This window comes from Erythranthe guttata, chromosome 6 (genome assembly GCF_056151865.1).
Source record: "Erythranthe guttata isolate IM_541 chromosome 6, IM_541, whole genome shotgun sequence".
NCBI classification, from domain to species: Eukaryota; Viridiplantae; Streptophyta; class Magnoliopsida; order Lamiales; family Phrymaceae; genus Erythranthe; species Erythranthe guttata.
Genome location: NC_142538.1, coordinates 14,861,447 through 14,885,179, shown reverse-complemented (window position 1 = coordinate 14,885,179; position 23,733 = coordinate 14,861,447). Strand labels below are relative to the sequence as shown.

At 32.6% G+C, this 23,733-nt stretch overlaps 3 protein-coding genes and 1 long non-coding RNA gene across 5 annotated transcripts; 2 read left to right on the top strand and 2 right to left on the bottom strand.

The window, feature by feature from the left end:
* The first annotated feature begins 1,895 nt into the window (after positions 1 to 1,895).
* Positions 1,896 to 4,575, top strand: LOC105962703 (uncharacterized). Of its 2 annotated transcripts, XM_012987020.2 has the most exons (4): positions 1,896 to 2,134; positions 2,180 to 2,193; positions 3,256 to 3,605; positions 3,765 to 4,575. In XM_012987020.2, the coding sequence occupies exons 3-4, from the start codon at positions 3,258 to 3,260 to the stop codon at positions 4,338 to 4,340; spliced, it is 924 nt and encodes a 307-aa protein (XP_012842474.2). In that variant the 5' UTR covers positions 1,896 to 2,134; positions 2,180 to 2,193; positions 3,256 to 3,257; the 3' UTR covers positions 4,341 to 4,575. The 2 variants fall into 2 exon arrangements, with proteins under 2 accessions (XP_012842474.2, XP_088676036.1); XM_088819910.1 differs by lacking the exon at positions 2,180 to 2,193 and having other exon boundaries at positions 1,897 to 2,054.
* A 6,248-nt stretch (positions 4,576 to 10,823) lies between these two features.
* LOC148770236 (uncharacterized) lies at positions 10,824 to 12,114 on the bottom strand. Its single transcript, XR_016031573.1, has 3 exons — positions 11,553 to 12,114; positions 11,428 to 11,460; positions 10,824 to 11,138 (listed from the first exon to the last, which is right to left on the bottom strand). It is a non-coding gene; the product is annotated as an uncharacterized LOC148770236 (long non-coding RNA).
* A 2,531-nt stretch (positions 12,115 to 14,645) lies between these two features.
* On the top strand, positions 14,646 to 17,614 carry LOC105962702 (GDSL esterase/lipase At5g33370). The gene is made up of 5 exons (XM_012987018.2): positions 14,646 to 15,319; positions 15,428 to 15,558; positions 16,066 to 16,308; positions 16,442 to 16,694; positions 17,138 to 17,614. Exons 1-5 carry the CDS (start codon positions 15,076 to 15,078, stop codon positions 17,368 to 17,370), a joined length of 1,104 nt encoding a protein of 367 aa, XP_012842472.2. The 5' UTR covers positions 14,646 to 15,075; the 3' UTR covers positions 17,371 to 17,614.
* Positions 17,615 to 19,060: 1,446 nt separating this feature from the next.
* Positions 19,061 to 22,982, bottom strand: LOC105962701 (Methyltransferase family protein). Its single transcript, XM_012987017.2, has 7 exons — positions 22,751 to 22,982; positions 21,604 to 21,713; positions 20,905 to 21,116; positions 20,724 to 20,815; positions 20,536 to 20,638; positions 20,300 to 20,442; positions 19,061 to 19,567 (listed from the first exon to the last, which is right to left on the bottom strand). Exons 1-7 carry the CDS (start codon positions 22,970 to 22,972, stop codon positions 19,463 to 19,465), a joined length of 987 nt encoding a protein of 328 aa, XP_012842471.2. The 5' UTR covers positions 22,973 to 22,982; the 3' UTR covers positions 19,061 to 19,462.
* Positions 22,983 to 23,733: the final 751 nt, after the last annotated feature.

Here is a 23,733-nt window from a genome sequence, read left to right as displayed (position 1 = left end):
AAAAAACGTGGTTACCTAATTTGAATTGCACACATGGCCAATTTGTACATTTTAATTGGTTGATTTTTACCATTTGGCAAACTATCCATATATACAAAAAAATAATAAAATCCAAATTTCATACATAGACAAATTATTCATTTTCATTGGATGGTTATTTTCAACTTTTAATTTTAATTGCTCACATGGACAATTCGTGCATTTTAATTGGTTGATTACATATTTATATTTAATTTATTACATCTTATTCGCATATCTAATATTATGTTTTCTCAATAAATATTTTAATTTTTAATCTATTTTTAATATTTATTTTGCATATTGTTATTTTATGAAAAATATTTACCAACCTATTATCTATATATTAATATGGATAAATTAAAATAGTATTTAATAATTCGTACATGGTAATGAAATCATCTATTATGATAACCGTAAGATCAATTTGGAAATGATTGATTTGATTGAATATAAATATGATAGGTAACTGTACATATGGAGGTAAATATGCAATTATAGGGGTAATTATAAATTTCATAAAATTTGAACGATCACTTAATGTCTCTCCATCCAGGTGAGGAGAAGGTGTACCTGAGCTCAGACAGTATGTGTCGGGACGAGCAAACAACGGAGGATAATGCAAAAATCTATTCGATTGAATTTCTCAACTTACAATAAGATGCTCGGGGGGTTCCTTCTCATGTATTGAAGTCCAAGGTCGGTGCACCAGTTATGCTAATAAGAAACATCGATCAAGTAGAGAATTGTGCAATGGGACCAGACTTCAAATTATTATAATCGCCATTCACGTTCTGCATTGTAAACTTATTTCCGATAAAAATATCGGCGACATTGTGTTCATTCCTCGGATGACTTTAATACCATCTAACTCCGGACTGTCAATTCAATTTCCGAGAAGACAATTTCTGTTGATTGTTTCTTTTACAATGACGATCAACAAAAGCCAAGGCCAAACTCTTTCTCATGTTGGTATCTTCCTCGGCTTGTCTTCAGCCATGGTCAACTATATGTTGCACTGTCCAGAGTTAAAAGCAGAGGTGACATTAAGATATTCATCAAGTGGGGATTGGGCGAACTCACCGATGTTACTAGAAATGCCGTCTACAAGGAGGTATTTCATCGAATTTGAAGGTTGAAAATATGTTCATATTTATGAGTTCTTCATGTAACGTGTCTTGGTTTTTATTTGTTTTAACACCTTACTTTTTAGCAGGTCTATCTTTCCAATATGTTTTCCCACGTGCGATTTTATTTTCAGTCATGTCCCTAGGATGCTCAGTGCAAATCTTATTATCTTTAAGATTTATATTTGTCGATATACTAACATTTAATATTATTCTTATATTGTAACTATGAAGAATATGATACTTATAACATATTTTTAATATGGTTGGTCGATGACGTTTTGTACTTAAATTAATGAGCGTAATAATTGATATTTACGTAAATTTGTTTTACAAACATGTTCTTCCAGTTGAAAATATGTCGCCCGGGTGAATACTAGTTATTCAAAAAAAAAAATGATTTGTATTATATACGTGGATAACTCATCAACCAACTCATCAATTGATTTACAAAGTTGAATGTCAATCAACACCTAACCCATCTAAGTTGGTCCATTTTTTTCGAATTTATTGTAAACTGGAGTTTTAAGACAAGTTAGATTCCATATCTCAATCCCATTTTATTTTTGAAATTTATATTTTATGATTTATGTAATTTTATATTATAATTGACTAATGAATAGAAAATTTTCAAATTCCACCTATTATAATCCAAAAACTTCATATACTAGAAGAATAGTTGTTTCATTTCAATTTTTGAAAATTTGATTATTGTATTTTTGTTTTGGAATGAAATTGTAATTAGTTTTGAAAATACTAATTCGGAATCGAGCTAATCCGATTTCCACCTAATTTAATCGAATTTTCCCCAAAGTACAAACATTCACCTACACGAAAAAGTACAATCATTCATCCTCCCCAAAAAGGCTAAATCGGACCGGCCGATAAATTAGCCACCGGCCGGAAAAGGTCAGCTCATTTTCTCTGCCGTCTCAGCTCAAATCAGCTCTCCTTTTGCAACCGTCGAATTCTCTCTCTCTCTCTCTCTCTCTCTCTCTCTCTCTCTCTCTCTCTCTCTCTCTCTCTCTCTCTCTCCGATTGCAAATTGGTAAGCGTACTCTTAATTTATCTAGGTTTTGAACTCCCTTTTGCCCTAATTTTATTTCTTCGTTTTCGAGTTTTCCCTTCTTAATTTTTCACGCAAAATGATTCATAATTACTTGCATATTTTCCGATTATGTAATCTGCACTATTGTATTTTTCACTTTGCCTATGATGATGTTCTGTAGTTTCCGCCATTGTCAACTGTATGTAGTTTGCTGAGTTCCATTATTTTGATGCTAAAGTAAACTTGATTCCAGTTTTCTTTTTCTTTTCTTTTCATATAATTTTGTTCAGTTCATGTGTGTTGTTTCTTTGATTCCTTTTATTTTAATTTTTCGCGTTTTTGACGAGTTCTTTGTTATTTTGATGAACGACGCAAGGCATTTGGGATGTAAGCAAATATGTAAGAAAATTACTAGGAAAAAGAATATAAGTGTGAAAAGGCATAATGTACTATGAACAAGGACGATGTAAACGGAGAGCTCTTACAGTCTTACTGATAGAAAACTAAAGAGCAACAAGTTTGTCAGTCAATTCACGGAAAATAATTGTTTTATTATATTAATATTTTTATTTTAAATTTCTTGCGTTCCTAATATGTACGTGATCTTTCCCATTGTTTTAGTGCCCCGTTAACTTGCAATGACTTATAGTCAATCTTTCTTCGGAAGTGACATATGAACTTCTCATCATCCTATCCAATTTCACTATTATGATCCCACTCGAGATTGTATGAAACATTCACTTGACTATGGGTAATATGTCATCCGATGAGATAGTACAGAATATATAAATCGAGGCCCGACTTGGTATACGCAACTAATAGTTTCTTTATCATTGTACGGTTTGAATGTATGTTATCTGAAACCTGACTGTCATAGCTACATGCATCACGCATTTCATGTATGTATAAATGCATCTCGTTTATTTGACAGCTCAATTTGAAGAACTATATACATGTCGTATGAGTAGGGTTTTTGAAATGCATAATATGTCGCTCATCATATTTCTGTTCCTACTTCATAATCGAAACTATGTCTTGTCTGAAATAATGATTATATGTTAGGAATGGAGTTCACTTCTAAAGGCCACGAAAAGAAAATGGACAAAAGAAGGCGTAGTTGGTCGATGAAGGAAGAGGAAGTGTTGATCTCTGCATTGAGAGATATCGTAGCCAAAGGCTGGAAATGTGAAAACGGTTTCCGAACAGGATACCTGAGGTTACTCGAACGAGCAATGTTGAGATATTTTCCGAAAACAGACATTAGAGCCGAGCCTCACATAAATTCCAAGATCCATGTTTGGAAAAAATATCATGGATCGTTGGCATCCATGTTCGGAGTTACTGGTATCGTTTGGAACGATTCGACCAAAATGATTGATGCTCAAGATGATGCATGGGATACGTATGTGCAGGTACATACCCTTTTTCCGGGATATCACTATAGTGTATAATATAATTTATATGGTTCTTTCGGGATAGAGCTATAGTGTATAACTCACTTTAACATTCAAACGGGGTAAAAGACTCTTAGAATAAATAGTAAACCTATAAATACATTATTTATTTTTCAGAGAGATACAAACGCCCGCACAATGAGATATAAACCCTGGCCGTTATACCCCTATTGGTGTGAAATATTCGGCAAAGATAGAGTTACTGTAGCTACTAGGGAAATCGCCGAACATTTCGCTGACGCCGTTCAAGAAATGGAAACAAATAAAGGCAAAGAGAAAGAAGCCCCGCCGGAATTCGGTGCCGTCTTTGAAGGACTCGATGATGAAAACGAGCTGTCCGTCTGTCAGCCCCAAAGCCACGACGAGACTGAGAAGAAGCAATCTCGGAAGAAGAGAAAGACGTCGTCAGAGTGCGACTCGGATCCTTTTGTAGCGGCCATCAATATTTTCTGCGACAAATTGGACGCGAGGTTTGAAGATATCGCCCGAAGAATTGGGTACGAATACGATGTGTCGAACGCTAGGAAAGAAGTGTATGCTGCACTTGGGAGAGTTCCGGGACTAAGCATTCCGCAGAAGTTGACCGTGGCGAAGTTTCTCGTGAATAAAAACGGAGACTTGGATCTTTTCTTCAGTCTTCCGGATAAGGATAGAGTTGAGATGGTTTATATGATATTATCTGGGAAATATTGATTTTCGATGGTTTACGAGTGATTGTTACCACTTTTTGGCTCGAAGATCGGACTTGTACTCTTCGTTTTTGTTGGCAGATTTGTATATTTTATCTTTGGCTGTCTACTTCATCACCTGTTTGTTGTATTATATTAGGGTTTTTTATTATCGTAAATTTGTTGAAGAGATTTCTTCGTTTTGTTTTGGATGTTCCAGTCGGGATTGATTAGCAACTGGCAAGCTCAAGTGTTAGTTACTGGTGTGACTTGTGTTACTAGTTGCTAGAATTTTCAATTATCATGGTGAGATATAAACATTGCTGAATGAATTTGACGATAAATCTCCGATCTGGTGTTGCTGATTCCAAGTTTTTGCTTCGTTATCTCCACCTCGAAGCCGTGGTTTCTATCAAGCTCCATCTGCGGCCAAACTACACTGAACTGAACGTGCACGAAATCTCATCAAAGAGCTGAAACAACCAGAGTATGCAAAACTAACCGAACATGCGCTAAAAAAAATGCACAAAGGCTTGCTTGATGACTTCATTCTTGTGTCATTTAGAGGTAGGGGTGTAAATGAGCTGAGCTGGCTCGAGATATATATATATATATATATATATATATATATATATATATATATATATATATATATATATATATATATATATATATATATATATATATATATATATATGCTTTATTCTATTACTTTTTATTTTTCATATAAATAATTTGTAATAAAAACTAAAATTAATATTATATAATAATTAGAAAAAAAATAGAAAATATAGAAAAATATAAATGAGCTAAGCTCGAAAAATCTGGTGAGCTCGAGCCGAGCTCGACTCATTTACACCCCGAGTTAGAGGTATGTAAGCGTACTTTTGTAGCGCTAACAAATACTGGATACAATAAATTCTGACAAAGTTTCTTATGGGCCTAAACCGAAAATCTTAAACAGAAGTCCAATGTCAAAGTTGTTAGTCTAAGCCAATTATGTGCTACAGCCCATATATATCCACTTTATTGAAGGAGTAGCACAATTTCAAAAACAAGGTGGATTTAAATCTTTGATTTATTTGTAGGTCTTCATCCCATAATTAAATTAATTTAAATTATCAATAGCCTAATTTCCATTATAGGTAAATTAATCACTTATTTTTTTCAAGATTTGAAGCTGACTTGAGCGTTGAAGAATAAGATTTTTTTTGTCAGAACTGACGCCTTAATGCGTGTTTATGACGTACTTAACAACCCGTCATTCAATCGAGAAATAATTTGGAAGATAAATTACGGTGACGCGAGTTAAATTATTTTTGACCACATGAGTCCCTATCTTCGGAATTGGCTCTTCTTGGTGTTAACCTTAAAACCTTAAAAGAATCAAACTTTTGCAGGTAATCAAATCCTTCAACCATTCACAAGTTGAGATTTTCTTGCATCTTATAAAAGACAATGAAATCGAACTCAGCAGCTTGGTAATTGGTTAATCAAGCAATTAATTTAATAAACTACATTTATTTTATTTATTTTTTTTCCAAATAAATAAAAGAAATAAAAAAATATTGGTACCACAACCATTGGGCATTAATGTGTTTGCAATTAAGTTGACATAAATAAGGTGCAGGATCATGTTTGTGAGTAGGTATTATCATTTATGTTGCTCACATGGCCTTTTGTGTTTGTAGCATGTAATGAAATGACATTTCCCCATCAATTTAATAGTGTATTATATATGCAACAAAAATCTCATTTAAAAAAAAAAAAAAAAAAAACTAACCAAGTTCATGCTATATACAGTTAAACCTCTATAAATTAATACAGTCGGGACTAGTGAAATACTATAAATTCAGCAAATTATCAAATTATCGAACTAAGAATTCAGTATGTTTATGCAGAGTCGACAGTACGATATTAAATTATTATTTAAGCGATGATATTAATTGATCGAGTATTAATTTACGAAGATCACATTGCACTGGACAATAGATTTAAGTAGGTTTGTTGTGTCTACACTAAAATGGTCACATTATTGATGTGCTATAATGCTCACCATTTAATGAGAAAACTGTACAAAAATTTTATAGGTCAAGAAATCAAACATTTATGTGGCTTTAATTTGAATTGAAAATAAATAAATAATAAAGTAGTACAGATATTATGGGACATGACTCGGTCTTTGGACTATGTAATATCTATAAATCACCGACTCTCTATAAACTTGAACTACTAAATCTTTATGAATTTAAATATCAGGGTAAATTATGCCAACTTTAAGGTAAGTCAAATTAAAAAAAAAAATATTTTATTTGAGTAATTATTATAGTCACTCTCTTTACTATAAACCTTTTTACACGTCTACAATTATTGTGTTAAATTCAATATAATATTTTAAATTTTGTGGAATGTTCTCTAATTTGTATTCATTTTGTGCAAAAATACAGTTTCTGATGCACCGCAATCTGGTATTTACAAGCCAAGAGACACATCATATGATCATCTTGTATCAAATAAATGTGGAGCTCGAATGGGGTAAAACGAGTACGAACTGGATAATATTCATAATTTAGAAGATTTCACTAAATTTGACATCAATGGTGAACGTGTAAGAAAATTCATAGTTGAAGGGATTGTTGTAATTACCCAAACATGAGAGATTTTTTCGTAATTTGACCTTATCGCGGGGGTTGACTGTAATTTACCCTTACATATATGTTTCGTTTATTTCATTGTTTACGAAATGTTGCGACACTTAATAGAACAATAACGAAAAACTAAACATGCCACATATATATAATATTTGCGCAAGTTCAAATATAAATGGGGTAAATTACAATTGCACAATGAGGTAAGGTTTATTTAAAAAAAAAAAGGAAAAAAAAACTCATCATTTTTTATACATTCACCTCCCTGCAATTTGGAGATTTTTACACTAACACTATTTTGTAGGGAATGTATGTAAAAAGTTTACAAACTGCAGGAACTGGATGTAATTTCAAAAAATGAGGATTTTTTTGACGTAAATAAACTTTACCTCAGGGAGATTGTCCTTAATATATCTAATTGAACTATGAACAACTTTATACATTACTTTTACCTCTTATACATCAAATTTCTTAACACCAACATCACATAATTTTACATTCACCTCTCCTATGCATTTCAGATGACAATTCACATAACAAAACTGTCATATCTACTTAAGAATAAACATATGGCAAATTAACATGGCATAAAAAATAGCATGTAACATAAGTGTGGCAATTTTCAAGCAAGTCAAACATTACAACAAAATAAACACAATATCATAAGTTGTCACTAATAGCTAATTTTGTTGTCATTTAAATTTTTTTAGTGTCATTAGATAGAAGTGACAAATATACTTTATTGTCACTGTATAGACCTAGTGATACATCGTTAGTTTTATTAGTGTCAATGTTGTTTTACCTAACTATGTAAATATAGGTGTTGTTACTCAAAATATTATTTCTTATCGTGTCGGTGAGCTTCAACACTAGGAAAATGCAAAAGAAAGATCATAAATGGGTCATTCTTCATGCAAATCTTCTTCATTGTTATGTCCCTTCAAATCCGAAATTTAGAATTAAAGAAATAAAATGCCTTAAAAAATGCACCAAAATTGAAATGAAACAATTATAGGGACATATAAGATTTTTTTTTTTTTTTTGTCTAGAACTCTGTCAAAGACAAAATTACCCCTCAAATTCTATTTACTTCAATTTTATCCCTCAAATCCTAATTTAAATTTAATTTCGCCAATTAATAGATTTTGACCCAAAATTTTAATTAATATTACTGTCTTGGCTACTAAATTACTGTCTCCATCAGTAATTTAACTATTAATTGACTCTTTTTTTTTTGAATTTTTTTTTTCTTAAAAAAAATATTTTAATTTATATTAGTGTCTTGACTGCTAAATTACTGTCTCCAACAATAATTTAACTGTCTCAGACAATAATATTAATAATATTACTGTTCGGGAAATAATATTCATAATATTACTGTCCCAAACAGTAATATTACTGTCCGAGACAGTAAATTAGTAGCCAAGACAATAGTATTAATTAAAATATTTTTTTAAGAAAAAACAAAATTACAAAAAAAAATGTCAACGCCGAGACCGGCGGTTAACGGTGGTGGACCGGCCGGAAAAAAAATTCAGAAAAAAAGAAGTTTTCCAAAAAAAAAAAAAAAGTCAACGCCGGAGACCGGTGGTCAACGCCAGAATCTGGTCGGAAAAAAAAATTTCAAAAAAAAAACTATGTTCTGAAAAAAAATATTTTTTCAAAAAAAATATTATTTTGGGGGTTAATGTGATATATTTGTTTAAGGAAGTTAGAACATAATGGATAGAATTGATAAGAATTATATTATGCAGGGTATTTTAGACTAAATATATGGAGATGGGTTTATTTGAAAGACTGTTTTTTGTTTTTGGACCAATATGCATTTAAGTCCTTTGTGATGGGCCTTTTTGTCATTCGCCCAAGAAAATAATAATAAAATAAGAAATTAATATACTGTGTAATATTATTGTGTTTCAAAGTAAAATTACTATGTCGACTCGCTGATGCAACCAAAAAAAAAAAAACAACGACGGCGGTAGAGGTGCATCGGATGGTCCATTCTTGATAATTAGACAACCCACTATCCGTCCTTTTAGTCTTTTTTGGTCATCTTGTGTGATCCCTATTATCTCGATCTTTCTCTAGCGTCTCGCCAACTTTCGTCTTCCTGTTGATTAATTTCTAATGTCCAAGGTCATTGTTCTTGCTTAGAGGTGCGCAATATGGAGCAGGGTCGTCCATATCCTACCAAAATTTGAATATCATTACAGTAGGTGACCCCCAAAACCCAAAGTCCTGCCTATTATTAGTAGTCGGCCGCGCACCGGCTTGTTGTGGCACCACCCTAATTAGATTTTCTTCCCATGATCAGATGCTATATTCCGTTTGTTTCCCTCCAGCTCGTCCCAGCAGCAGTGTCGAGCACCTGGAACTGGCCTTCCAGCGCTCTCGAGCCCGACTTCCGGAACTAGAAATCTTAATCTAAATATAGTTCTATAATAAAAATCCTAATTATACTAACAACCTCCCTCAAACTCAACTCGGTTGATAGACCAATTTGAGGTTGTTAACTAAATCACAATGACGTCTCTTCAGAGCAGGCACGTAATGTCTGAGAGTCCCAACGCTTTAACGTGTTTAAATTTTCTTACAACTTCAATTATCATCTAGTTTCCATCGATTGATTACATAAGCTAATGACAATCTTGATAATACCTTTATATTGAAACGTCTTGCAGGGCGTCGTCTTTTTTTTTTTTTTTAATTAGCGACCTAAGCGAAATAAATAAGAAGAAACACAAAAAACAAGATTGTCCTACAGAAAGACATTCACCTGTGAAAATTAAAAGCAGAGATTTGTGTTTTCTGTCTCAGTGTAACCGAGCAAAAGATGATAAACACAAAAAAAATAAGATTGCAATGAAAAATAAGAGCAATAATTTATGGTGGTTTCTTTTGCAGCAGAAACGCGAAGAATAAGAAGAAACACCACAAATAAGATTGCAATGACAAGTCAAAAGGAGTGTTGATTTATGGCGTTTTTCATCTCGGTGAAACCAAACGAAAGATTGAGAAACACACCAAAAAAAAAAAAGAAAAAAATAAAGAATAATCTAACTCTCATACCCTGTTAGAATACTTGAAAAAGTATCATACTAAATTTGATTTGTGTTATTTTCTCTATTCATAGAGTTACACTGTTTATAATAAGAAGGGGAAATTGGCTAGACACCCCTTATTTTGGACTTATATAGGTGGAGGTCCATTGTATTAGATGAATATAGGTGTAGGTCCTTTGACTAATAAAATAAAATAAAATTATTAGTGTATAGACATAAATAACCCTCAATTAATATTTATATGTAAATAGTTATTTTGGAAATTGAGGGAACAAATCCCACAAATCTCTCATTCTCTCTCACACACACGGCATCTACTTCTCTCCCCCCACCCCACGCCCCACACCACACATTAGACGCCTTTTCCTCCATTTCTCTTCTCTCACACTTCTTTCTTTCTCAAGCCTCTAGTTTTTGTGAAATTTAATTTTCATTTCTTGTTAAAAAAATTATTTTATTTACATATATTTTGAATATTAACTATTATTTCGTATGTTTTCAAAGGTATTGTATTTTTTTTAAAGTTTTGCATTTTCTAACTGGTTTTACTTCAACAAATCATAAAAAAAAAATAACAAACCAAAAAGAAATTACAATATATAATATAAAACTGCAAATTGCTATTTATAACTTAAAATTACACAAACAATAAACAACAAAGTAAAGAATAAACAACAAATAGTAAACGACAAACACAAACAATAAATAACAAATATAGTAATCACAAACACAAATAATAAACAACACTGCCCCTAGTGTATTTTTTACTCGAGCAATATGAAATAATTTCAAAACACGAAATACAAAATAAAAGATATTATAACAGACACCAAAAACATATTTTTTGTCTAGTAGCAAATTAGTACGTTAAGTACAAAATACTTCAAGATACAACTTCGTTGATCACATTTAATGTGGTGTTCTTCAAATTTATGTCGGTTGAAGATGTGAACAAGTGAAACGAGGTTTGAGTGAATGTTGTGGGATTGAAGGATCTTCTGTAATAACTTGTTCTGTAAGGACTTGTTTGCAGTCTGATTTGCTCTTGTTTTCCCCCTTCGGAAGACGTTGAAAAGTCATTTAATATCTTGTTCCTTTTTTTCGTTGACGTAGCTATTTGAGCACACACAAAATAAAACTAAATAAGACTTTCAATTGCAAACAATAAATTGCAAAAATGAACAAAAACTAGCAAATTGCAAACAATAACTGCAATTACAAACAAGGAATTCAAAACCGGTAAAATTTGGAAATCCAAAACGAACATATTGAAATTCAAATTGCACACTCATAACAGATAAATGTAAATAGCAAAGGCAGAACACATAATTAGGTTCTTCAAACGTATTGTTTTAGAATAAACATAACCATAGTCGTAACATACACAAACCCCTCAATTTACCTGATTTTGGGGATTGGAAATCATCATCCTTTGCTGTTAAGGGGGAAAAAACGGTTTCTCAAATTATTATTGAAATATTTGAAATAAATAGCAAACAAACTAAATACAAAAGGATCATTGATTACCAAGACTTAATCGTGTTTTGGCCATCGTATGAACTCCAAACAACAAACCCTAACACCAGCCGTTGATCCCGAGCAACAAACAATTTGTAAACTGCAAACAAAACGAAGTCAAAGTGGGCAACAACAATTTGTATACTGCAAACAAAACGAAGTAAAACTGCAAACGACAAACACCCAAAACGACCTGGTACCCAAAATGACCTGGTAAAACGACCAAGAACCCAAAAATTGAACAGCAAATTGAACAGCAAATCGAAACTGCAAACGACCCAACCGAAAACTGCAAACGACCAAGAACCCAAAAATCGAAAACCGCAAACTGCAGCAATCTAAAACTGCAAGCAACCAAAACACCCAAACATGCAAACGACCAAGAACCCAAAAATTGAACAGCAAATTGAACAGCAAATCGAAAACTGCAAACGACCAAATCGAATACTGCGAACGACAAAGAACCCAAAAATCGAAAACTGAAAGATGCAGCAAATCGAAAAATGCAAACAACCAAGAACCAAGAACTGCAGCAACCCAAAACTGCAAACGACCAAGAACCCAAAAATTGAACAGCAAATCGAAACGAAGACAAAATGCAAACGACCTGGTAAAACTGCAAACGACCAAACACCCAAAACCTCTTGAAGGATTCAAAATCCGTCGTGAGTTTTTCGATTTGAAGAATAAGGGGAGAAATCGAATTCACGATTTTTGCAATTGGAATTTCGGATTTGCAGTTTAATAGGGAGAGAAATGGGGGATTTGATTTTGAAGATATATTTTACCGTATATTACTAGAGATTTTGATAGGGGTACTTTTGACAAATTATAAATACAAAAAATTGCTGGAAATTAGAGTTTATTAGATGGATTTTAACACATATAATCTCTTATAGGAGGACCTATAGCAAATTGCCCCTAATAAGAAATATAAGTTTAGTAAATTCTAACTACAAATTTTATTCCAAGTAAAATTCTATAATAATAATTCAAATTATACTAAGAACACTAGTACGATAGAATGTTACATCGTAAAAATTATGGTACACGACAAAAGGTTATCATCAGGTAATTTACAGCAACTGGCATTCTTTAATGTTTGATCATTTGGCCGACGAATAAGAACTTTAGAACTTCAAAATTTGTAATAACTAATAACAAATTCATTAAACTAATTTGATGATTTTTCATGATCTATACAATAGATTTCAAATTATTGATTTCTTACTTTAAATAGACATTAAGCTACTCATGTTGGATTATTTATATGCTACACCTGGTGATGACTGCACTGGATATTTTTTTTACCGTTGATCTACACACACCAATGTGAGTACATGTATTTTTGTGTGTATATAAATGATAAAAATCTATCCGGTGTATTTTCACCCTGTGTAACATAGAATAGACCGAGGATTTGAAATTTGCTCCTGATTTTTTTTGGATATCTCTTTAGCATCGCAATACAATATATTTTATGTGTTTTAGGGTTTAATTTGGAGATATAAATTAATTTTTATTTTACTATATTTTCCTATACCGTTAATGAATATTTTAATTTATTTCTAGACAACATACTATTTAGTATTTACTAGCTTTCTTAATATACTATGTAAAGGGTAATTTTAGGTGTCTATGAAAATACTATTTAGTATTTATATCTCAAATGATCGATATATGTCGTTTTAATTTTACTATTAACATTTCGACTTAAAATGTGATTTTAACCATTTTTCAGCTATGTTAGTTTGTGTTGTCTAATTAATATACAACTTGAATCAATTAAAGTGGATGTCAAGTGAAAGTGAAAGAAACATTCATGAACAATTATAATTTGAAAACTTAGAAAATCAACATATGCACCAATTTTTTAACCAGCTGTGTTCGTCCATTCATTTATATCTGATTGCATCCGACATCCAATCTAGCTTATTCAAGTTATATTAAAAAGTCAACTCAAAAGACTAAAAATTCGGTCTAATTTTGTCTAACTCACACCCAAAAAAATAGTCTAATAAATCACATTTAAAGTCGAAACGCACTAATAAAATCAAATCGACATTTAGCAACTCCCATGCATTTTGTACATCATTCCCTCAAATCCAATCATTCATTCCAAATACAACAAATTGAATGACTATAATACACAAAATCATTGTCGTATATATATAGGTACCCAATTCACTCCCAATTTTACAATAAAGATTAGGGTTTCCTTTTTCCTCTTTCCTCATTTTCATGCATGTATCCAAATAATTAATATGTATCCAAGAAAGAAAAAAAAAAGTAAATTATAAATTACCAATTTTATTATTTATTATCCACCTGTACAACATGGTAAAATTATATTGTTGGATGAATAAACAAAATTGACCTGCCTGCAGACAGTTGTCCAATTGAATACAAGAGAGCTACCATCCTCACCTGCTTTGCAGTGTTATTATGATTATCATGTTCACCATATGCTCCATTCAATATACCCTATATTGCCATATTAATAACTTCCAACTGTTTTTCATCCATTATATTATTTATTTATTGTAAATGATAAATTCAGGATGACTTTTAGTAACCGCAGGTCACTTTTTAAATTTTATTTTTTAATCTCATCTCACACAATTATCATCTCTTTAGCTTTTTTTACTAGTGATTGGAGGCTTGGAGCAAGTGAATTTGTGTCAATTGACCTAAGTTCGAATCATCTCGCAAACGGTCGCTAGGTCGAGCTTGTCACAAATGGTTAGCCTAGTGTGATTTACGTCTCTCGTATGGTTTGCAAGCGATTATACAAGAGTGTACTTTTACCTAGTGCACCTATACGGTTGGTTGTACGTTCCTTCATTACCAAAAAAAAAAAACTTTATTGTTCTAAATAAAATTCCTATATTTAACTTTATTATATTTAAATTTAATTACATTTACTTCAAATTTCAAATTAAATTTTGAACTTTTAGAATTAAATTGGGGGAATTATCTAAACTCAAAATTTGTCCATATATTGTCTTGAAAAAAAATAGAAGTTTCTACTTAGAGTAAAAAGTTATTGGGTGATTTTTGTAGATTAAAAACACAAAAAAAAAATGTGATAAAATTCGAGCTAGGAAAGCTTCACAAATCCTGAAAAACAAGCGCACGCGGTAGACAGTAAGTAGTCTGAGTTATGTTAAAGTATTCGAAAAAATCATGTTTTAATGATTAATAATGTGATATTGTTGCAAAATAAAGCTTTGAAAGAAAAAAAAATGATGGAGTTCATGCTAGGTTTTAATTTATTAAACAAAATGTCCTACGTTTACTAAAAGGTGTCCAGCATTTATCAACACTCTTTATTTATTTATTTATTTATTTATTTAATTAATTAATAAATTTCCTCATCTTCTTATATACACCCATACATACTTCTCATTTTTTGCATCTAACAATAGCAACTTTCCTTAGCTTTTAGGGTTCATTGAAAAACCTGGCTACCTAATAAACCAGGTTTTTCTTTCATATATACATATATAGAACTCTTAAATTCTCCACTACAATGGCTTCCTTTTATAGCATTATTATTTCGGCGGTGTTACTGTTTTCGGCAACATTGCTTATTTCTACTACACGAGTTGAGGGCAGAGCATTTTTCGTGTTCGGGGATTCGTTGGTTGATAGTGGAAATAATAATTATTTAGCCACGACTGCTCGTGCGGACGCACCGCCTTACGGGATCGACAGTCCGTCCCATAGGGCTTCCGGCCGTTTCTCTAACGGCCTTAATATACCCGATCTTATCAGTTGAGTCTTCGTCGTCGTCGTCGTCGGTTATTTATATTTAATATATATATTTATAATGTTAAATAAATTAATGATATATGGTGATTTAATTATTTTAATTTTGGCAGGTCAGAGCATTGGTGCTAGTGAACCACCATTGCCATACTTGAGTCCGGCACTTTATGGGCCGAGGCTATTGGTCGGAGCCAACTTTGCTTCCGCTGGTGTTGGAATTCTTAATGACACTGGAGTTCAGTTTGTAAGTATTTATTTATTTATTTATATATATGTATATTATTTAATTAATTAAGTAATTAATGTCTTGGTACTTTTAGTAACACAACATACTATAAATATATTTTTCGAAGTGCAATTTTAAATTTAATTAATAGATCTATGTAATTAATATGTCCCACCATGGTAAGTTGGTAATACAACATTTTCTATAGCTAGAAGACAATTTGATGAAAAATAATATATATATAAAACTATAGTACTAACACTACTTATTAAAAAATAGCCTAGTTTTGCGGAATTACTAATAAAATACTCTATCTGTTCATAATATCTGTCACTTTTGATAATTTTTGTATCATATTATATTTCATCTTAGAATTCTAATATTGCATTAATTAGTAAACAAGTGTATTTTAGTCTAACAATAACTATTTTCTTAAAATCAAGAAATATCTATTGAGTTTCTTAATATCCGTGCAGTATGTGAAAAACGACACTTATTTAGTAATAAAATATTAAATTTTTGCAGGTGAACATAATAAGAATAGGGCAACAATTGCAATATTTCCAACAATATCAGCAAAGAATAAGTGGTTTGATAGGTCCTGCAGAGACACAAAGGCTGGTAAATCAAGCTTTGGTTCTCATTACTTTGGGAGGAAATGATTTCGTTAACAACTATTATTTGGTGCCTTTCTCCGCGAGATCTCGTCAATTCGCTCTTCCCGATTACGTCCCTTATCTCATCTCCGAATACCAAAAAATATTGCTGGTATATTTAATTTCTTCACTCAATTTTTCGTTAAAATATCGTAAATACCCTTCTAGTAACTATAGTTCGTTAAAAAACTAAATAATATTATTTTTTAATTAAGTAAAAAAAATGTTGTGATATATATATGCAGAGGCTATATGAATTGGGGGCAAGAAGAGTACTAGTGACAGGAACGGGTCCACTGGGTTGTGTGCCAGCTGAGTTGGCCCAACGAGGCAGAAATGGGCAATGTGCACCTGACCTCCAACAGGCTTCTGCACTTTTCAACCCGCAGCTGACTCAGATGATACTCGGTCTCAATGCTCAACTCGGTGACAATGTCTTTATTGCTGCCAACACTCAACTCACTCACTACAACTTCATCACCAACCCTCAAGATTTTGGTATACACTACTTTCTTTTCATAATAATTTCATCTACAACCTTTTTTTTTAGATTTCTTTTTTGCATTAATTTGAATTTTAGATGGGCTAAATAATTAAAATTGGATGGCTAAATAAAATAATAATATAATAAAGGAAAAAAAATTGTATTTGCGGGTGGGCTTAGTCCCTGCAGGAAAATATGTTATCTTTCGAGTAGTATAGTATTTTCAGCCTCTAAATTATTTGTCGTGTGTAGTTTTAATTTGATCCCACATAAATAAAATTATGGCTCCACCACTGAATCCAGAATACGACAAATACAATTGAGCTCTCGTTTAGTAGCTTGATTATGGGGTCGCGTCGCGTTCCGCAAGTATTGTAGCCATAAATATTTTGCATGTATGTATGTATATATGTATGTATTATATAAATTGATTGATTGGGTGGCGTACGACGTGCAGGATTCGTGACGTCGAAGGTGGCATGTTGCGGACAAGGACCGTACAACGGGCTCGGGCTTTGCACGGCACTATCGAATTTGTGCCCGAACAGAGACATATACGCATTTTGGGATCCGTTCCATCCTTCCGAAAGGGCTAACAGACTCATCGTTTCGCAAATCTTTACCGGCTCCGTCGAGTATATGAACCCGATGAATCTCAGCACCATTATGGCCTTAGATTCAAGAACATGATCGTACGTACGTATACGTTTCTACGTAATTGCGTACTTCATCTATATATTTTATGTGTGTTTTAATATTATTGTATACTTAATTATTATTTGTTTTAATTAAGACAATAACACGCTGTTATTGAGAGTTGCTATAGGATATTATTACATTTGTTTTGAGGATTTTCTGAAATATTGTTTTTTGTAAGTTGTAACGATATCACATCTAAGTTGTGATTTTTAGTTAGATGTGTGTGTTGTTTTCACCTCTTTCTATTCAACTGCATTGTCCAGGAATTTTGTAATTTAAATCTTATGTTTTTGTTGAATGAAAATTTAAATACTATTGAAAGTCATAATAATCTCAATTAAAATCCAAGACGAGATTTAATATTAAAAAAAGTGATAGTTGCACCATTGTTTGATCTCTAATACTTATGATATATTTATGAAGAGAAAAAAATGTGTAGACCAAATAACTAGCTGACATAACAAATACCAAATAATTAGTGTAGTCAATATTACGATATTTATTGCGGTACGATATGGTTTCTATGAAAACGATACAACTCGGCATCTGTATCGTTTGTGAGTAAATACCGGCAAATTTCGCAATACGATACGATATCTGATATGAAACAATATTTATGATACTTGTTTTGGGGGTGCTTTTGGCGATTTTCAGCACATTTAGTGTTGATTCGTGCAATTTTCAACACAATTTGGGGTGATTTGTGCGTTTTCAGCACGCTGGGGCATTCTGTGCGATTTTCAACACATTTTTTTAATAACAATTGCGTCTTTTTTTATTTTTTTTAATTTTTTTTTTGTTTTTGTTTTTTCTTATTAAGGTCAACCAAAAAAACCAAAAATTCAAATAATTTTTTTTTTCTCCCAATCAAAACTAACAAATTTACCTTTTTTAGTAAAAAACCAACAAATTTGTTGAACATCACATAAATCCAAGGGTTAAATCCAAGGGTAAATAGCATTTAATCACTTGAACCTTTTAAGTTTTTGCGGATCACCGTCTGAACAACTTTTTATGCACGAGTTCACCTGTACTTAATTAATTTAAGGAAAAATAATGGAGGGACGAATTAGAGAGAAATAAAGGAGATAAGAGAAAAATGGAGATAAGAGAGACATGGAGGGAAAATTGAAAGAATTAGGGCTTCTTATAAATGAAAAAGACAACGATAGCCTTGGATTCTGCACGTGAAACGCGCGTTGGTTCAGAACCCGTCATTTTAACCTGAAAACGGACAAAAAATGGCAAGGTGACACAATTAATTGAGTACAGATGAACTCGTGCAAAAACTATTGTTCATGGGTGATCCGCAAAAACTAAAAAGTTCAGGTGATTTAATGCTATTTACCCTAAATCAAAGGCAACTTATATGTAATAAACCGACAATAACATTATTAACAATTACCGACTTTTGTCCTAGTTAATAAGTTAATGTTGAAACTTTAATTTAGATCCATTTTGAACGAATGGTTTAACTTTACAATATTAAGTTTTACATGTTTATTATGTTAAAAGAAAAAAGTTTTACATGTTTATTGTATTTTTATTATATGGTGTATATTTTGTACTATTTTTAATATTAGTCGATACAATACAATAAATAATACGGTACAGTATGTGGAAGAAAATGATACACGATATATTCCAATATAATAATCATGCAAATAATGCTCAGTAAAGATGATATATCTACCCAACCAAATTAGGTACAAGGATAATACTGAAAAATAAATGCGAGTCCCAACACTAGTACAAAGTCAAGTTACTAATTCTACTATAGGCATCTTAAATACATTTAGTGGTGTGGACGTGCGTGCAGTTCACGTGGTTGTTGAACATTAAATTCATTTGTACCAACTCATTCAAGATATAATAGATCATCCATAAATTAATAGCCACGCTAAAACACTAAAATAATAAGTTTTCCCTGGTCTCGACTCAGTGACAACGTGCTAAATAATTGTCTTGATAATTTAATATTTCGCTAGATTAATAGAATTTTGTTAGTCCGAACTGTATGAAGGTATTTGGAAGCATAATTGAAGGATTTGTGCGTGCTTCGGAACAGTGGGCTGCACTGCACTCACGTACAAGTGGGCTTTTGAAACTTGCCATGAACCCATACTCTTTTCATTATCTTCCCATTTCGCCGATTTACGGACTTCACGCAGCAATATTCTAGCTCGATCTACAAAACAGAGGACCGACTTTCAGTACAAAAATAACACGACTTGCAAAAAAAAAAAAAAAACACAGCCTTTAGAGCAATCGTTTTACATTGTTTCTGCAATTACAATGTTAAGAAGTGTAATTATTACATAATCGCCCCTCTCCATTACAAGATTTTTCAAGGGATCGAATTCAGATTACGGTAATCGAGCATAAATTTGTCAGTGAGGGGGGCATCAATACGAAGCTACTCGAAAAATAATTAATCTCAACATAAAAAATCCCGCGTTTTGAAAATTATCATCACGACTTCTAATTTTTACCATCCGAGCAGGAAAAGAAATGACTTGCAATGTTGACATGAAAATAAAGTCAAATGGGATCAAAATAAGAGTATAATTTAGGGCAAATTACGGCCACCCCCTGAGGTATGGCCAAATTACGAAAAAAAACCCTCTTGTTTGGGTAATTACAGCCACCCCCTCCTCATAATTATTTTTACATAAGATATATGTAATTCCGTTATTTACCGAACCAAATCGTATATTCAGTTCGGTAACGGTATGAAATGTTGGCATACCAAAATTTCAGTTCAGTTTTACCGATTTAACATCCATAAATTTACCTATGGGGGGTGGCTGTAATTACCCAAACAGGAGAAGGGGTTTCGTAATTTGACCATAACTCAGGGGGTGGCCGTAGTTTGCCCTATAATTTGTTTTGTTCGAGGAAAATTAGTATAATATAATACCTCGGTGAAGCCGGCAGAAGAAGCTAAGCTTCGAACAGTGTCCAAGCAAAAGAAAAAGGACCGTGTTCTATCTGGCCGCAAGTATTCTCTATATCCCATTCTTCGATCAGGCCCAAATCGAAGCATGGTCATGTCATAAAGACCTGTACCGTCACAAACAATAGTATATTTATATCGCGCCACATCAGCAAAAAAAAAAAAAGAAACATTGTCGAATTTTACGATTTTGCTATTACCATAGTCTCTGAATAATAGGAGGCCACCTGGCTTTAGAACATCAAAACAGTGTTTAACGGCCTTAGGCATCCTGTCAAGTGGTAAGGCCGATAGAGTGAATATCTGGCATAATAGATAAAAACATTCAGATTTTAACGATTATTTAAATATTTCTTCGAGAATTAGAGAAACTAGATTAGAAAATTACCAAGGTAACAAAATCTATTCCACCTATGCAGGATTTAGTTTCATCACAGCCGAATGGATTAACGTCATTTATCTCGTAACTGCTTTTTGCAACTGGAAAAAAACATAAACGATGACGTGTCGCACAAACGTACTTTCCGAGTTGAAAAAACCCAAAATTACAGATAGTAATAAAACGGTACCGGAAAATCCTAAGGGACGCTTCTGCGAGGAATCTCCTGAGCAGTTATTGCAACACAACCATGAAGGAAACCCGGTTGTTGAAAAATCACACAGGAATGGGTGAAAACGATGTTTAGTGGATATTGAATTAGCAGCACTAATTATATGTTTAGCCCTCTCAAGAGCCTCGTTGCTGCAGTCACATGCATACAAGATGATGTCCTCTCGTCCACTGCACGAAAAGAACCAAAAGTCAGCTAACCGGAATCGGAACCGTGGTCATGTCTAATCATAGGTGGTAACCATTATTTTGCCGTTTTTATTGACTTTTTATATTTGCAATTTCACACAATATTTGGCTTGGATGTCTTCATTTTTTTCTTTTTTTTTTTTGGTGATGAAAGAATTTGCAGCCAACCGTATACTTGCACTGGGTAAACCTACACTCTCGTATAATAGCTTGCAGATGTCTTCATTTCTGCCATATTTAAGTTGTGTAATAAAGGCAACGGAATAGTACAATTTTTTTCGTCAATTAGGTGAATATAGAGAAGCAACATAAATACTAACTGGAAAGGCACACGCGCAAGTCAACAACATAAACAAAGGGGCTCCGACATGTATAAAACGTAGAAAAACAATATCGAGAGAAGTAAATAACTACAAGTCATAATATACTCAAGAAATTGTAGATTAATGATGACTAATTTAATGATTACCGCAATATTGGTAGAGCCGTGCTGCCATTACCGCATCCTACCTCCAAGACCTTCGAATTTTTCTCGCAAGACGCTAGCTCTGGAAATTCCTTCAACAAGTATCGCCTCTCCTGCGACAAAATTGATGTTTAAAACCGTATTTAATACGTAAGAACGAAACGAAACTATAAATTTAAATTCTGCCACAAAATTTTAACCGTGGCAGTGCAATTCAAAGACTTCGGAATAGTTTCTGACATATGGAAAAAAGGTTTATCTCTTTACAGCCAAAGGTTCGTTCCATTGACATGCTAATCCACATGTTTATAAACATACATTATATTTTTCTTTAACTAACCTAAGATTGAACAAACACTAAGGCCTCCCGTTAGCATGAACAAACACTAAGGCCTCCCGTTAGCATGTCACAAACACGGTTTCCGATTTTAATCCCCGATAAAATACCTCAAGTAATTGTACAAACAAGGTCAAGAAAGTTGAAACACAAAATGTGCAAGTTCTTTCTATAAATCATGTACCGTTTAATCATGACGCAAAATGACGGGTTCACTACACTTGGGCCCCGTTTGGTTGGCAAGATAAGATTAGCCAAGATAAGATTAAATAATCTAATGAAACCCAATTATTTTATTGGAGCTTGCAACGTCCAACAAAAAAAACTCATTAGAAGACAGGATAAGCCATGATTATATAATTTTGGCGGGTCGACCCGACAATTTTATTGGGATACCAAACATCAAATTAAGTCCAACTATTTAGTTAATCTTGGCAACCAAACGGGCCTTGCACTATTAGCCGCCCAAGAAAGAAAACCTTAAACCAGTAAAAAACTATATTAATGAACAAAATGTAACACAAGTTTAATAATTAAGAAAATAAAATTATTTTCATTCTATCAATATTATGTACCTTTTGCCCCCCTCAAAGTTCAATGCCCAAACTATTGAACCCTAAATTCCATTAAACACTAATAATTAAATTCATTTGTATTTACATTCAAGTAACGCTAAAAAAATAAATTACGAGTAGATTTCGATAGTGTACAGAAGATGCCTTAAAATTTATAAATATGAAATGAATTTAACTTGAGAAGATAAAACAGAAAAAAAAAAAAGTAATTATTTTTCATGGTTAAAAAAGTTTTAACCTTGAAGAATTTGCCGGTGGAATGACGAGCATGGAATTGATCCCACGCGTCGGAATCTTGATGGGCATCTTCTTCTGCAGCATCTTGATCGGCGATTTGATTTGGAGAAAAAGGGAGAAAGTGAAATTGAAGAGAGGGATTGTTTTCGACTTCCTCTCTCAATTGCTCCCAATCGAAGTCTTTCGAGTAATAATTTTCTGCTTCCCAATCTTTGCTGCTCATTGATTTTTGTTTTCAGAAAATGATTTTCCGAACGACTGTTTACTCAATCTGTATATATATATATATATATTTTTGGTAAATTACATTAAACCCCTGAGGTAAGGTCAGATTACGAAAAGACCCTTCATGTTTGGATAATTATATTTACCCATCAACTATGATTCTTCTTACACGTCCACCATTATGGTGTCAAATTCAACATAATATTCAAGATTCCGTGGAATGTTCTCTAGTTTGTACTCATTTTGTGCAAAAATGCAGTTTCTGATGCACCACAATCTAATATATACAAGCCAAGAGACACATCTTATGATCATCTTGCTTCAACATGTCGGGGCCAATTTTTTATTTTATGATTGTTTTGTTTCGTAGATTACGAATATTACAAAAAAAAAAAAAAAAACAAAACTAATTTGGATTTGCTTAGTTCTATATGACCACTATACAGTGAGTTCGTGTAGAACCAGGCGAAATTATTAGTTTCTTGATTTATGATGATGATGATGATGATGATGATGATGATGATGATGATGATGATGATGATGATGATGAGATTGCAGCGCAAACACCTAGAGGTAGTGTCCAAGATTTTCCGACTTTCGAAGTTCCGCTATATTTGGAGATATTCTTCGAGGGATGGGCAGAAAATTACGAGTTCATGTCTTGATTCAAGTCATATATAGCGGCATATGTTTGGTTTGGACATCTAAGTTTTTGTTTCATATATGTAATATTTTTAAAATATGTTTTTGTACTACTCA